The sequence below is a fragment of the Paroedura picta genome, chromosome 9 (genome assembly GCF_049243985.1).
Source record: "Paroedura picta isolate Pp20150507F chromosome 9, Ppicta_v3.0, whole genome shotgun sequence".
In the NCBI taxonomy this organism is placed as follows: Eukaryota; Metazoa; Chordata; class Lepidosauria; order Squamata; family Gekkonidae; genus Paroedura; species Paroedura picta.
Window position 1 is genome coordinate 27,773,618 of NC_135377.1, and position 16,493 is coordinate 27,790,110.

At 45.8% G+C, this 16,493-nt stretch overlaps 1 protein-coding gene across 1 annotated transcript; it reads left to right on the forward strand.

The window, feature by feature from the left end:
- The first annotated feature begins 701 nt into the window (after positions 1-701).
- On the forward strand, positions 702-7,858 carry HEY1 (hes related family bHLH transcription factor with YRPW motif 1). Its single transcript, XM_077352071.1, has 5 exons — positions 702-1,042; positions 1,927-2,002; positions 2,093-2,176; positions 2,310-2,391; positions 4,053-7,858. The coding sequence occupies exons 1-5, from the start codon at positions 951-953 to the stop codon at positions 4,634-4,636; spliced, it is 918 nt and encodes a 305-aa protein (XP_077208186.1). The 5' UTR covers positions 702-950; the 3' UTR covers positions 4,637-7,858.
- The last annotated feature ends 8,635 nt before the right edge of the window (positions 7,859-16,493 follow it).

A 16,493-nucleotide genomic window follows, 5' to 3' on the forward strand; every position in this document is an offset into this window, starting at 1 on the left:
CTTCGCGGTTCAAAGATTTGATGCCATAAAGCTCAGTCCCACCAACGCTTTACTAATGCCGCGCGCAGACGCCTCGGGCCCGGCCTGAAAGAGCGCGAAGGGGCAGTTAAATCCAGAAAAAAGTCGCTGCAAGCGGGCGGTCAGGATCGATCTGCCCCCGCTTGGAGGCCAGCAGCGCCAAGAAGCCTCCTCGCCCCCAAAGCGCCGAGCTCCGGCGAGGCCGTCAGGAAGGGCCGCCGCTTGCCAAGCCACCCCACGGCCGCCCGCCGGCTCCAGCCCGCCAGGGACCGGCCTCGGAGCCGCAGCCCCACCACCCGCTTTGTGGAGCCGCTGCTAGCGCGCTGGGAAGCCGCCGCCGCCGCTCCAGCCCGCGCCCAGGGGAGGTTCACACGCGGCAGCCGCCGCTCATGCACACCCCGCTCAGCGCCGCCGCCGCCCGCCCCGCTTGGCCGCCAGCCGGGCACCGAGCAACTTTCCCACGGCCGCCCGGCCACGCGTGTGGCTCCGCAGGCTCCCCACTGGCCCCGCGCCCAGCCAATCGCGCGGCCGCCGCCAGACAGACAGGGGGGGCGCCCCGCACCCGGCCGGCCGGGCGAATCGCGGCTCTGCAGCCAATCGGGAGCGGCGGGAGGACAGGGCGTGGCGGCGAGGAGGCTCCTGGCTGGCGGCTATTGGCCAACGGCGGGCGGTGCTCAGCCAACCAGCCGTGCCCGGGCAGTCAAGGGCTGCGCGGCGTTGTATGTGGCCCGGAGCGCTTGGCGCGCCTCCCTCCCCCTCCCCCGGCTAAGAGGCGAAGCGTGGGAACGGGATGGGGGAGACGCAGCCAGAGGGCGAGCAGCGGCGGCGCGAGCATTGAGCTGGCACCGGGGCATACCCAGCCACCCACCCACAGCAGCAGCCCAGGCAGGCAGGCAGGCAGGCGGCGAAGGGAGCCTTCCCTTGCTGGCAGCATGAAGCGCGCGCACCCGGAGTACAGCTCTTCCGACAGCGAGGAGCTGGACGAGCCCATCGAAGTGGAGAAGGAAAGCGCGGACGAGAATGGGTGAGGGGCACGTCGTCGCCTGGGGCTGGTGGGCGGTGGGCTCGCTGGAGCACTGCGGGGGTTAGGTCGGGGCGTGCTCCGAGCCCGGTGCCATGCGACGCCGCATCGGAAGGCTCCGATGCTTTGGCTTCTTAACGTGGGGCGACCTCTCCCCCTTCGGTGATACTTCTTCCTGAGTAAACCCGAGGTCGGATCGCCCAGCAGCTCTGAGACTGGCCGGAGTCTGCAGCCGTGCGGAGTCTGCAGCCGTGCGGTTTCCCGATTCAAAGCACAAACACCGTATGCAATCGGCACCTTTTGTTCGGACTAGTCACAATGACACCGAGACTGGTCTCTAGGCAGTAAGTTCCCTGGAGCTTGGTGAAGTGCCTTCCGGGGCTATCAGAGGTTAGGCACCGTAGCCAGGGGTAACCCTCTCCCAGGCCTTTCTTGCGAAGAATTGGTGCCGAACAAAATGGAATTTATGTCTGAGTAAACTTGCATAGGATTATACTCTTCGAAGTCTTCCTTCTTCCCTGTAATCTGAAGACTGGGAGCTCAGATTGCGGTTACTGGGTGATGAAAGAAGGGCATGTGCTCAGGCTGCTTAGCTTGCTGGATCTTTCTGTTTCCAGAAGCTAAGACTCGCACACAGTTACTTGGGAGAAAGCCCATAGAAAGCAAATATACAAGAGGGATGCTGAAGAAATCTGAGTATAAGTGTGCAGTAAATTGGGTAAGCGGATACTTGGAAGCAAACAGGGGTTGAGGCATCGGTTCTCCCGGTCTTTCCTTGCTTGTGTGTTTTATCAGCTTGTAGCCAAACTATTCTCAGCTCCCCCCCCTCCCCCAGTCTTCCTGTCCAGATTTTCATTAATCCCTTCCTATTTTCTTGCTGATTTCAGAAACTTGAGTTCAGCTCCAGGGTCCATGTCCCCAGCCACCACTTCCCAGATCCTAGCAAGAAAAAGACGCCGAGGAGTAAGTCTCCCGTTCATGATTTTTCTGTGCTCAAAACGCCTTCCTTCTTAAATGTCTAAAAATTCTAAAACATTTCTCTTGTCCTTTCAGATTATTGAGAAGCGTCGTCGCGATCGGATCAACAACAGCCTATCAGAACTGAGGAGGCTGGTGCCCAGTGCATTTGAAAAGCAGGTAACTTGTTGGCAGCTTGGAGTAAGACTGAAGTCCTTGCAGCTTAGCCAGAAATGTGCCCTTCCTGGGCTGCCATCTTCCCTGGCGTCTGTCCAACAGCCTCATTTGCTGATATTTATCTCCTCCTCTTTAGGGATCTGCCAAACTGGAAAAGGCTGAAATCCTGCAGATGACTGTGGATCATCTGAAAATGTTGCACACTGCAGGAGGCAAAGGTAAAGATCCTGTCTTGCACAGGAAGCAGCAATCCACAATGTGTTAGGCCTGGATAGAAATTCCTGGTCATTTATACCAGTGGTTGAGTTTCTTAGAGAGGGGAAATGGCTACCCGTGGGGAGAGAGCTCAGAAGTGGCTGAATTTTTGAGCATGGACTGCCCTGCATCCTACACCTAGGAACATTTCCTCAAATGTAAGTTCCACATACTCCCTGGCACCTAGCCTCAGGTAGATGTGCTGAGGTTTGCTTTCTTTAGGCTGCATTTCCACAGCTGGCTAAGCAGCCTTATTAACTCTGAGTATTGCCTTTTTATAGATCAGCTTTGGCATCAGGGTTGTGGGTTTCGGCTAATGTAGCAACTGTGTTAAATTAATAATAATAATAATGGTATGCCATGGCAATAGGAGAGCAGGCGCCGATACAAACAGCAGTATGTTCTTGGGTTTAATATGCTGCTTACTGATGCATGCTTGTCATAATCTGTTTACTGATGCACAGCAGCTGCAAATCATGGGTTGCAATTTATAACCCATTAACTACAGAGTAGCCGTATTAAAAAAATCAGTGATGCTGCCCAGAGTAGCTGGATTGTAGCCAAAAGGTAATATTTCCTGTGGAGGTGAATGCTGCTGTTTGCTGAATGATTGGGGTGGTTGTTTCCGAAACTTGCATATGAGTGTATGAAACAAACTCTCACGCTTGTGGATGTACCTATCTCATGAATGTGCACTTTCCATTCCAGCTGCAGAATTAATGGGACCAGGTGCTCCGTCTTGATCCTACACTTTCTGTTATCTGCTAGCGTGACAGTCAGTGCAGAGTTACTCTGGCCTAAGCTCATTGGTTCCAGTCGGCTTAGACTGCAGTGACTCTGTGTAGGACTGACGGCAGGGGATTGAGCTACAAAACAGGAAGTTCCTGTTTTGAATATAGTCTCCGTCAGTAGGCCTTCTCCCAGGTGCAATTTAGACATGATGGTACTGACCAGCCTTTTGAGTGTTATTTGTAAGGATGGTAATGAAAACATTATATCTGAAGAACACTGGACATTAGATACATGCAAAAGATTATTATTTTGTCCAAGATTATTATTCTGGCCACCAGGATAATATATCTGAAGGACATTTTCCGTAAGGGTTCAAATGGCTTCACCCAATTTTTTCCACATCTAACCACAAGCCTGAAAAGCATCCAATTGGTATTCTCCCTGTGTTACTGCTGTGGAGTGGAGGCTAAAAAAGGACAAGCTGGCCAATAAGGTTTCATTGCTGGTCCAAAATTTAAACTGGGATTTTTCACATGGGCATTCTTAGCATCTTCAAAGATTTAAGCTAGTTTATTTCAATAGAAGGTAGCCTAACCAGTACTTTGTATTAGTCAAGTGTACTGAGTAAAAAATTCTCCGTAATAAATGAGAACTGTTGTCTTGAATATCTGTGTATGTACTTGTGCATCTTTCCTTCATTTGCCTGGGGCCAGGATAGAAGTTCATGATCAGCTGGGCCAATTACAATTTTTCAGATATGCTTCTTTGTGAGGGGGAATGATAGCTACCTCTGATTTAAGGAAATGTGCTGGGGAAGCCTTATTGGAGTAGATGACTACAGCTGAAAAGAGGTCCTGTCCTAAGACGACATTCTTTGTTCCTTCTTTCCTAGGCTACTTCGACGCCCATGCCCTTGCTATGGACTATCGGAGTCTAGGCTTTCGAGAATGCTTGGCTGAAGTAGCCCGCTACCTTAGCATTATTGAGGGCCTGGATTCTTCTGATCCTCTTTGTGTGCGCCTTGTGTCTCACCTGAATAATTATGCCTCTCAGCGGGAAGCAGCAAGTAGTTCACACACCGGGCTTGGACACATTCCTTGGGGCAGTGCTTTTGGACATCACCCACACATCTCCCACCCGTTACTGCTGCCTCAGAATGGGCATGCTGCCCCTAATGGTGCAACGACTTCCACGGAAGCCCATCACCAGAGCAGAATCGCTGCCCCTCATGCTGAATCATCATCGCTGAGAGTGCCCCCTAATGGCAGCATTGGACCAGTGCTTCCTGTAGTCACCTCGGCTTCTAAACTCTCTCCTCCCTTGCTCTCTTCCATGGCTTCCTTGTCTACGTTCCCCTTTTCTTTCAGTTCGTTCCACCTGTTATCCCCTAATGCCCTCAGTTCGTCTGCCCCAGCACAGTCAGCCAGCCTTGGCAAACCCTACAGACCATGGGGAACTGAAATTGGTGCCTTTTAAGAACTAGCAGAGGGCAGAGAGGAGTGTAAATACCCAGCTGAGCTGGGGAATTTCCAACTTCTGTTTTAACTCTTTAATAGGTTGAGATGAAAGGTACAGCTTCAGTTTTAACAAAGATTTTACAAAAAGAGTCTTTCCCCCGCCTAAACTCTGCATTAGCAATCTTTTAAAATAGTTGTAGAAAGTTTATCTGATTTTTAAAAATCACTCCAGAAGTTACTTTTGGAATAGAATTGTGATGAATATTTCATTTATTTTAAGTGGATTTGTTTTAATGATTCCATTTTTTCTGAGAACACTGGATCTCTTTATTTTTTGAAAAACTGTAGATTTGTTTTTAGCGACTTATACTGTTTTTTTAGCTTTTCAAAACCACTTTTTTGCAGCCATAACACTTTTTTGTCCTGTTAAAATATGATATTGAAATGTTCTGTAAGGAGAGAATCATTTATAAACTTATGTTCTGATTTTTATATTTCTGAGCAAAAGCGTTGACAAATCATGTGGACCAAAAAAAAAAAATTATGACTGCTGCATCTGGTCAGTCTGCCTTATGGGTTTGGTCTATCCCCCAAGAGTGAGATCTCATGACTTAAAAAAAAATTGTTATCAAATGGTGATTCCCCTCCCCTTCCCCAGCAAGCTTTCCCAAGAAAGGTTGCAGACTGAAGTCCTGATCTTGAAAGCCCTGATGTACTTCTTTGAACTTTGTGTGCATCATCTCCATGTTTTTAATGTTAGAGCTTTGCTGTGGATTATATTAGGTTTTAGGATGGAAAGTACATGTTGCCTACCTTATTTCTGCATTATACAGACCATTCCTTTGGTCTAGTTGTTGGCTACATCTTCAATGGAACTTTCTCTAGGAAAGATTGTGAGGTTTCAGCCCTGAGAAGACCTGTTTAATTAGTAAAGAAGGACATTACTTTTACAGTACTAAGCAGATTCCTAACCTACTGACATCAGTGGGTTTAGTCTAGGGATTCCATGCTTCCCAGCAACCAAGCTTCTGCTGGTTGGCACTTCAGGCACTGGTAGGAGGAAGAGTGGGGCGGACTGTGCACCAGCACGCTTACTTCACTTCTGGTGGATGCTCTAGTGAAGTGGTCCCCAACCTTTTTGGGGGCCAGGGACTGGGAAGGGGGAAGAGGGAGGCACGGGTGCCAGTGCACCGGTCTGCGGCTAGGAGTTGGGGAACACTGCTCTAGTGTTTAGGGGGTAATCTACAAACACTCTATGGTGTAACCATGTTGTTTTATAAACATTAAAGCATCTGAATATGCCACTTCCGGTTTTTACCAGAAGGACATCTTCATGCTCATGTGCCAGAATCTGCTCCCCCCCTCCTCTTGGGGGTTGCCAACTGTGGAATGGCCACTCAGCTTAGATAGAAGGCTTTACTACAGTTAAATTTCCTGCTTTATGGGTGAACTTGAGCCTCATCAGCTTTCTTCAGATTGCAACCTGCTCATCCTATTTTTAGAACTGCGTATTATGGGAAACGGCAAGGCCATGACAGTGTTTTATTTGAGAATCTGATGGCTAATAGAAGTTGATGGCAACTGAGAACAGGTTTCATCATTGCCGGAAAAAAAATGCAAAGATGTGAACTAGGAGAAACCGGAGGGCTTCCAGCAGCTAGACTCCTCACTAAGCACAGGGGGCTCTCCCCATTCATGTTTCTTGACCCAACACATCTTGTACCCTGTAATGTTCTATGGCTTACAAATCTTCTTTTCTTTAGTGCTTTTCAGACACTAGCACAGGACAGAGAGGACTATAAATCTCCAGCTGAGCTGAGGAGTTTCCTGAAAGGGGAAAAAACTGAAAGGAAGAAATGACTAATTTTGAATTTAAAAGTAAAACCAAAACAAATCATTTCAACATTCTTATTGGCCTAAATCTGCACTGTTTATCTCCTATAATAATTCATCATGCATCACAGATTTTGGGATCTTGTAGTACAGAACTCAGAGACACACCCATCTACCTGTACCCATTGAGAGATGGATGCAAATCCATCTACAAATACATATGAGACCTGCTATTTTAATAGCTAGACCCAGAGAAGTAGCTGTGTCAAAGTATTGCAACCAATGCAGTAAAGTGTTGTGGTGCTTTAAAGCTAACTAATTCCAAAGGTCAGGCATGGGCTCTATACAGCCTGGGAATGGCCAGCCCAGTATAGAAGGTCACTCCTAGGAGGCTACCCTATGCTTTTCATCCTACATTGTCAGTTCACAATCTATTGGGATTGGCCCACTCTACTTCTGATTAGATTGCTTGCCCTTTTGATGGGATATTGTTTTAATTTGTGTTCTGGGCTGAGCTCTTCAGGATTGCTGGGCCTTTCAGCCTAGCTTTGTTATACCCTTCCCTTGCACCCTTTTAACCATTTTGTACCCATGTATATATTTCTGCAAAGTAACGGATGATTGTATTTTTGTGCATCTAAAGAAGTGGCCTCTGGCATCTGAAAAGTTATGCTGCAATACGGTTATTAGTCTTAGAATGCCGCCTGGTTTATTTTCATGAACATATTTCTCACACAGACAGTACTTGCTGACTCTTGCCCTTTATGTCCATTTAGGATCATATGAAGGGAATTCCTCAGTTTGAAAAGATCTATTGTGTATACATTTTGGGTTGGACCCTTAACAATCAGTTGTGCATAAGTTTTGTTTCAAATTGGACTTCTGTGGTACTGTGCCTAAATAAATGAATAAAAGCCACAGATGCTGAAGGGTAGATCTCTCTAGCTAGGCAGGAGAGAAAGTAGTTTTCAAAAGGTTATGCTTTAGACCATCAGGGGTTTTGTGTGTGTTGCCTTAAATGTAATGTTTTTCAGTAAATGCATCTTGCTACAATTTCCTGTGTTTTTCCCCGTACTGTTCTCTGAAGCATGTCTTGTAAAGCTGAATTTCAAAAGGAGCATTAGGAATCCATGTAACATTTATCTGAATTATCTGCAGGAGATAAGTGTGTTTGAATCCTAATAAGCTAAGCAACTTTCATTATTTGGGCTTTAAAACAGCCTCATCAGAGCAGAAGTAATACTGATCAAAACCTTATAACTTATACGTCTTCTGCAGAGACATCCACCAAACTGAGCCTCTGGCGTTTAAAAGTTGCAGAAAACAGATCCATGATGCACGGTTATTACATTCAATTATTTATTATTAAATAATAATACTTATTACATTAAAAAGCAGTCTTACCCGCTCAATTTCTTTCTGTCATTAATAACGGCTCCTGGGCCTTTAAAAGGGTTGAATAACCTTATAGCTAAGGTTTCAGATAAGAGAATCAAGGAGAATTCTATACATTGTCTAAAGTAACAGTTCTTCCAACTTTTTTTTGTTTGTTTTTTGTAATCTGCCTAGTAAAATGAATCTCTAACCTGGTTAGAATTCCATTCTATTACAAAAATATTATAGGCGGGATGAGTTTTATGTGCATCTAGATTGAACATATAATGCCTTTTTCCCTGTCAGCACTGACTCTTCAAGTTCATGCTGTGTACACTGAGGGCTGCTGTCCAGATTTCAGATAGAGATAATGTATTTCACTATACCTGTCCTGTTGAACTGGAGATGTTGAGGATTGAACCTGAGACCTTCAGCTAGTAAAATAGTTGCTCGACCACAGAATCGCAGTTACGTGCTAAGCTGCTTCAAACCTGAGTGTTCCTCCAGCCTTGCATTGTGTCTTCTTGATTCAACCCCCCCCCCCATGATTTATGTGGAAGAGCTATTAGAAGAGGCCTCAAAGTGTGTGTGACCAACCACAGGTGAGAGCACATTATCATACCTACTTTGTGATTTTCATGATAACAAAGTGAACTCAGTTCTCCACTACTGTTACTTCCATGCAATGCTATCCAGCAGATCTTTTCTGGGTTGTGAGGAAGCTCTTACCCCAGACCCAAAAACATACAGACACATTGTGATGTTTTTGTGAGGCATTTTGCACACAAAATCATTTTCACCATGAATTAAATTCTGCAATTGGTGAAGTTCAGTCTCGGGGTGCCACTGGACTACAGTCTAGTCTTAGTTGTATGAATGACTTTAGTTGATGAGGCCTAATGATGTAGACAAGTTGAAGTGTCCAGGAACCACATCCAGACTCAACTCTTGCCCTTCATGGTTGTTGGTATCAAATTGGGCTATGGAGGGACATGTCCTGAACACATTGAAATAAGAGGTTGCATGATCCCTACTGAAGAAGGCATCCCTGGACCTCAGTAACCTGAACAGCTGCTGCCCAGAGGCCAACATACCATCTTTTGGGCAAGGTGTATGGGTAGGTGAAGGCCATGCAACTTCGTGTACTCTTGGAGATGGATTATTTAGACCCATTTCAATCAATTTTGCCCTGGGTTTGGTCAGAAATGGCCTTAACCTGAGCAACAGAGGGATGGGGGAAATGCATTCCTGTTCATTCTCCAAGATCTCTCTGTGGTGGTCAGTACCACTGGTTATGGTATCCTGTAGCCATTGGCTGAGTTGAGATTGAGAGATTTACTGAGTTTCAGTGGTTCTGACTGACCAATTCCAGAAGGTGGGGCTGGGGGCTGCTGCTCAGCACCATGGTATTTATCCTGTGGCATTCTGCAGTGTCTTAGCTTGTCCTCTGTTTTGTTTAGCCCCTACATGTTAACATCTACATGGTACCACTGGGAGTGGTCATCAGGGGATTTGGAGTTAAGTGTCACCAATGGAGATGACATTCAGCTCCACTGCTCTTAGCAGTTGGGCCAGGTGGATTGGTGGAAGTCCTGGACAAAAGCCTAAAGATGGGATAAACTGAGACTCAGTCCAAGTGAGACCAAAGTGTTACTGGTTGGTGACAAAGCTGTTTGTGCAATCAGCCTCAAGTAGTCCTGGAGAAGTTTCCATTCCACCTGAAGAAAGAAGTTTATAACTTAGGGACACTGCTAGATTCTGGCCCACCAATGGAGGCTCAGATCTCTGTGGCATGTAGTGCCTTTCATCAGCTTTGACTGACACACCTGCTACGCCTGTTCCTCCATAAGCATGATCAGGCCATGGTCTGATGACATCCGTGTCATATTACTGGAATAGGCTGGTTTTATTTAGGGGTGGGTGTTTGTTTGAAATGCAGCTGCTTGTTTGAAATGCAACTGCTATACTATTGTCATAGATAGAGGGATTATATTGTTTCCTTGCAAAATTCAAAGGGCTGCTTCTTATCCTTAAAGCCCTAAGTTCTAACCGGTTGGAGGTCCCTGGCCCTCGGGATACATGCCTGGCCTTGACCAGGGCCAGAGTCCTTGTGGTCCTGGCCGCTACCTGGTGAAATGAGCTCCCGGAAAAGCTGAGGGCCCTGCAGGAGCTCTTGAAGTTCCACAGGACCTGTAAAATGGAACTTTTTCACCAAGTGTTGGGTTGAGGCTGGGTGGCAGAACATTGTTGGGTCCCTCCTATGAGGCCCACCGCCCGCTGAAGACAGAAGGGGAGATGGGTGGGGTGGGATAGGCAGTTCTTATTTTACCTCTGCAAATCACTTCAAGCCGGCTGGCCGGGAGTAGTGATTAATAAGCCTAATAAATAAATGGCTTAGGGGCAGGTTGCTTGAAGGAGAATGGGTAACAGTTATATAGCAGATTTCTTGTTTGACTGATTCAGAGTTATAACATGGAGCTCTGGGGCTCTTAACAGTTTTTTGACAGCACCCAAACCTACCTAGCATTAAAATACCTAAAATCCCTAATGGATTTCCTGCTAACCAGCAGACCTCCTAACCCTTCCTCCAAGAAAATGCAACAATTCCCAACCATGTCAGTTGGCCGCTTGCTACACTGCCAAAATTATTATTTTCTTTTCAGTCCACTATTAGAAAGTGTTTGGCTGAGGTTCTTGTGGAGTTTGAAATTGCCGCAGGCTTCACCTTTAGAAGTAAGGTGGGTGGCAACCAGAGGCAGGGCTTTTCCAGTAGGAGCCCCTTGCTTATGGAATCCCCTTGCCCCTGAGGATCAGTTGACAGCTATATTGTTCTCGTTGAGGCGCCAAGCCAAAACATTTTGGTTCACCAGGCTTTTAATCAAAGGGTTGATCTTTTAATACTTTTTTGGTCTGTTACTGTAATTGGTCAGTGATGTGTTTCTAGCATCTCTGTCAGGGGCAACCAAACTGGTAATTGTAGTCCACAGACATCTGGAGAACCACCTGGTCTATGCTTTTAAGCTCTCCTTATTTTATTTAATATATATTTATTAAAGGTTTAGTGTTTGTAAACAGCTCCAGGCAGGTTCCTGTTGGGAAGTGATTTTACCTGCCTCTTTATCTTTCTGAGAAGCTGTACTATTTGAAAATGTCCTCTTTTGTATAACTGCTTCTAGTGTGGGAGCAAGGTCCTCCATTGTCTTTGATAATGAAGAACATCTAGTACCTTAGCCTACTGCAAGCACAAGGAGTGTGTGTCGCTGGCCTGCCAGTTCTATTGCACAGAGAATCAGGCCAATAGTTTCTTCCAGGAATTTCTTCTTCCTCCTTGTTCTTTAAAAGGAGCCCTATCCAGTAACAAGCAACTAAGGCTGCGACTGAGTTATAACCAACAAGAGCAGCATTGTGCAGATCAAAATGTGTAATAATACTAATAGTATAAGATTATCACTGGCAAATCCATTTCTGAAGTAGTTTGAATAAAGCAACCACTTTGCTGTTTGGAAATGGGGGATGTACTGGATTTGGTATGGATGTTCCCCTTTCTCTGGGTGTCTTTAACATTTGCCTGCAAATTGTAAAGTTGCCAGCTCTAGATTTGGAAATACCTGATTTTGTGGGTGGGGGCCAAAGGACAGCCAGGTTTGGGGAAGGAAGGGACGTTGACAGGGTACAATGCCATAGAGTTTACCTTCTATTTTATCCCGGGGAACTGATCTCTATGGTATGGAGGTCAGTTGTAATAGTGGGAACTTTCCAGGGACCGCCTGGAGGTTGGGATCACTCACAAATTGGCAGCTATTCAAAAAGTTGTCTTAATACTTTTACCAAGAGCCTTAAAAGCCTGGTAAGGGGCCGTGCTTGTAGGAATGCCAAGGGTACAATCCAATGCATGTTTTGTGCCTGACTTCAAGAGGCCAGTAGGCACAAAAGGGCTGGACTCTGAATGCTTTTTTACTTCATTGCAGGGTGCTCTGGCCAGTGGCTTAACAGAAACCTTGAAGAGCCCCCTAGGGCTGGCTAGGCAGTCTTCAGAAAAATGGATGCGCCAAGGCTGTGGGTTCAAGTAACTGAACATAATGGCTTCCCTTTGGACATTTAGCTTGGAGCGCCCCCCTGCACCCCCCTCCTTCATACAAAGGTGGGAATAAATGCTTAAGTATAGCAACTTAACAGTAATTAAGGTCATTCTCCTGTAAGAACCACACATATTGCTGTGTTCTGTGGGTGAAATAAGCCAGCTATTCAGGTCAGCTGAGATTAGGAAAAGTCTAGCATAAGTTATTTCAGTGGGGGTAACATTTTTAGAACATTGATGTGTAGCCCTAGGTGAAGCCATGCAGAAAACATTACCTGCTTGTAGAGCTACACAAGCATCCTTATACTGTACTTGTGGTGGTCCAGGTTGCACTGTCAGTCCAAACGTGTGAGAATGGTAAATTTCAGATCCAGACTCTCGTTCCTCAATAGGGACTTCAGTTCTAAAAAGGCTTGGATGGGCCTCCGTGAGCCCTGGAACTCTCTCCATAATAAGAAATATTAGAGCCATAAGACTGTTCATCAACCACACAACTACCTTCAGACTTGTAATTAAACCAGCTGATATAAGGAAAGCCGATAACTGATTATTGAGCAGGGTACTGGAGTCATCGGCTCTGTGGCCGACTGATAATGAAGTCTGTGCATCCGGCTGTAGGAAGGATGACAAGGGAGTCCTCATTACTACCTGATACTATTAACATTGCTTAGTGACTATAGCCAGAGAGAGGCTTGGCTGAAAGGACTTTTGTTGGGGTGGGGGCAGGGGGGAGGACCATTTGTATTCATTAAGCTAATAGGATTATTGCTCAGGTCTGTAGGATCAGGGCCCCTGCATCTGAATCTGGGGAATGGTGTTTTGCTTTCTCGCCTCCTCCCGCCCATTCTGAGAACAGCCCTTTCTGCTCTACCTAAGAGGCTGCCCGAGAGCTCATTAGGGAAGGGGACGTATGTGTGCTCTTTAGAAAGCCGGGGAAGTGTAATGAGCTGTGATCCTTTTATGTCTTTTTGCCTCTGATCTCATTGTCCTTACATGGGAGCAAGCTGTGGAACTGGAGGGCACTCAAGGGTTTTAGCAGTGGTGTTTACGGTGCAACAACTGCCCTGTGCTAGCCTAATTATCTTTTCCTCTAACCGAGGGCAGTCCCATTCATAAAAGATGTTATTCTTCTGATCCCAGCTCTTGGCAAGATTAGATCCCTGTTGCGAGCTGAAGGAATAACCTGACTGCAGAGTGTGTGTTGCTGATCCTTGAAACCCAGCCTAATGGTTTCCCCACCTGGTCCTCACAGCGATTGGGACTGGAAAGTGTGAAGAGAATCCTGTCCACATGGTTGCCTTATTGCACTCTCCACAGGAGTGTCCTGAGGGCCTAGTCCATGTTTTTATGGACAGACTTGGACAGGGAGTTTCCTCTTGTGGAAAGATGGCTGATGAAGGGCAGGGAAGAAACTAAGTGCATGAATTAAGTGTATTCCTGGAGCTTTCATTGGTCCAGCAAATTCTAAGATGGTGTCTGACTGACATGGAAACTGAGGCTATAAGGACCAAAATCGGGTGATACTTGGTTACCTTTGCTGTAAACATTCCTTCCAAAGAATTAATAACTGAAATAATTATATCTGATTCTGTTCCTGAAATATTTTGCCTTCTGACCACTGAAGGCTAACTACCAGAAGTGCATTCAGGTTGCATACATAATTCTTGTAATTTGAAGAAGAAGAAGAGTTGGTTCTTATATGCCACTTTTCCCTACCTGAAGGAGGCTCAAAGCAGTTTGCAGTCGCCTTCAATTTCCTCTCCCCACATCAAACACCCTGTGAGGTGGGTGAGGCTGAGAGAGCCCTGATATCACTGCTTGGTCAGAACAGTTTTATCAGTGCTGTGGCGAGCCCAAGGTCACCCAGCTGGTTGCATGTGGGGGAGCGCAGAATCGAACCTGGCATGCCAGATTAGAAGTCCGCACTCCTAACTACTATACCAAACTGGCTCTCTTTGTGCCATCACTTTTTTAAAAAGTTTAATTTACAGCACAAAGCATCAAGGCAGAGTGGAAGAGCATGCATGTCTGTATGGTGGGAAATCCACAATGGTTTTATCGTGTTCCCCATAACTGGCAAGCTTATGTTTTGGCTTTTTGGCTTTGCTCATCCAAGGGTGGGGGCAGTAGTGGAAAGTGTTAAGTCGCCAGTAACTTATGGCAACCCTAGACATGAGATAATCATGCGTGGTTTGCCATTGTTTGTCTCTGTGTAGCAGCAACCCATGGGTATCCTTGCTGATCTCCCATCCTAGTACAAACCGGGGATGCTTCTGCTCAGCTTATGAGATCTAATTGAGATCAGACTAGCATGTGCTATCCAGGTCCAGGTTACCCAAGAGTACCAAGCAATAAATTTTAAGCATAATTTCCTGCCCATGTATATTCTTACATTCAAGCAAAATGTGATGTGAACATAATACAATTGCAGTGGGAGCAGCCAGACTGGGAGTGGAGAAGACCCCTGCAGTGGAAAGGGGTGACATCTAAAGAGGGGGAAAGGGGGAGAGTCATTATGCCCCTGATCCATCGGGGGAAGGCACTGTGTGGGGACCCTGGAAGGGCAGGGCCCATAACATATGTTATATGTGCTACATGAATAAATCAGCCCTGATTGGGCCCAAATTTTTGTTATTGACAACAGCTTGCTGTCTTATTGTATACTGGGTTACCCATTGTATTTGATGACATAAACAGCAATAGTTTGATTCCGCATACACTTTGGTCCTTACCAAAGTTTATTTAAAAACAGGATTTAGATGGAAAGATGGGAAGCAGTAATAAGGGCTTATGGCTCTCTTGGACACTGCTCCTTTCCTTTTGCAGGCCTTGGGGGTGTTCTTGAATCTGAAGCCCTCTCTCCTTGAATCTGAAGCATTCAGCAGCAACAACAGACCACCAAACAGGTATACACAACTTGGGGCTGGTCTCTGCAACACACCCTGGTGCAAACACTTCTTGCTGTACCTACTCTACCATGGGACCCAATACTACCAACCGTATTGTCAAGAATAACGTAACCAACCTCCTGGGGGGGGGGGGGGGGCTAGAATTTTTCCAGAGTTAGAACTGATCTCTGGAGTACAGCAATTAGTTCTCTTGGAGAAAGTGGCTGCTTCAGAGGGCCGTCTTTATAGAATGACATCTGTGTTTGAGATCCCTTCCCATGCTCTGTCCTTCCTGGTTTCTGTCTACAAATCTGTAAGAACTTCCTAACCCAGAGCTGGCAATCCCAGTTAAGGACTTGTTTGCCTGCATGTTTTTCTGTGAAATAGGCTATCATGTGCCGGTAATGCTGCCTTCCTTTTACATTGACAATTTCAAGCCGGGCTGCCTGCATGCCAGAGAAGAAATGGAAATAAATTAGACATTAAAATGGAATCATTCAGGAAGCAGCAGGGAAGCAATTCAAGCTCCTTTGACATTCACCAACAGCTTCAAAGCTGCCATATTTCAACAACGTACTTAAAAAAGGATATTTAAATGTGCTACTGCAGAGTTTAAATTCATTATGCACATTTGACACTATCAAACTGAGCCTCAACAGGGACAAGGAGTGGTTACCTAAGGACCGAAAGTAATTTTCCCCCCTTACAAGTTTATGGACATGACCCATCTTAATTTGTCAGTTTTATGTGCTGTTGGGAGTAGGGTTGGCAGGAAACCAGCAGGAGGGTCCTATCTGGAGACATACCAGGGGTATAATCATTAGTATGATGATGTCACTTCTTGGGAAAACTTGGAGGTTACAGTGGTAGCTCTAGGGAATTGCTGGAAGCACTACGTTTATAAACATCAAGCATGTTTTTCATAAGGAGTCTCTTTTCTAAACTGAAAAGTCCCTGACTCTTCAGCCTTTTCTCATATAGTAGGCATGCCAAGCCCCCTAATTATCCTGATTGTTCCTTTCTGTACTATTTCCAGCTCTACAATTTTCTTTTAGAGACACAATAGCCAGAGCTGTACACAGTATTCCAAACCCTGGGGTTTCTTGATGACTATGGAAGGGTATCCCAAATGGATGGGAATTAGTGTGTGTATGTATGTATTTAAGGATGTATGTTAAACATTTATCAGGTGATATAATCATATATGGTCATGTCAACCCCCCCCCCCCATTGGCCAATGATGGGCCTGGAGTGGATGGGAAGGGGAAGGGTCCCAGTTGGGCGTGTACACAGCTATGTTTTCCAACCATATTCTGCATAATCATGCCACTTGTGGGGGTTTTTGAAGCCAGTGGTTTCTTAATGGTAAAAAAGTTGAGAGAGGCTGCCATAGATCTATACAGAGGTATTCTAATATTGGCTGTTTTATTATCAATCCCTTTTCTTAAGAATCCATAACATTGAGTTGACCTTTGTCACTTGCAACATACTGTGTTGACACTTTCATTGAGCTATCTTCTATGACCCCCAAGATTCCCCTCTTAGTCTCAGCAAATTTAGATCCATTAGTCTATTATTTTGTCCCAATGTGTATCACCTTATATCACCTCAGAAGCTAAGTAAAGTTGGCTGTAGTTAATCCTTGGACCACCATGGAAGTCCAGCGTCACAACACAGAGGCTGGCAATGGCATGCCATCTCTG

Bases quoted from the DNA above. Each gene is read 5' to 3' on its own strand.
- HEY1 (XM_077352071.1), top strand. From the start codon at position 951: ATGAAGCGCGCGCACCCGGAGTACAGCTCTTCCGACAGCGAGGAGCTG. The intron at 2,003-2,092 runs GTAAGTCTCCCG...TTGTCCTTTCAG, and splicing joins CAAGAAAAAGACGCCGAGGA to ATTATTGAGAAGCGTCGTCG. The intron at 2,392-4,052 runs GTAAAGATCCTG...CTTCTTTCCTAG, and splicing joins GCACACTGCAGGAGGCAAAG to GCTACTTCGACGCCCATGCC.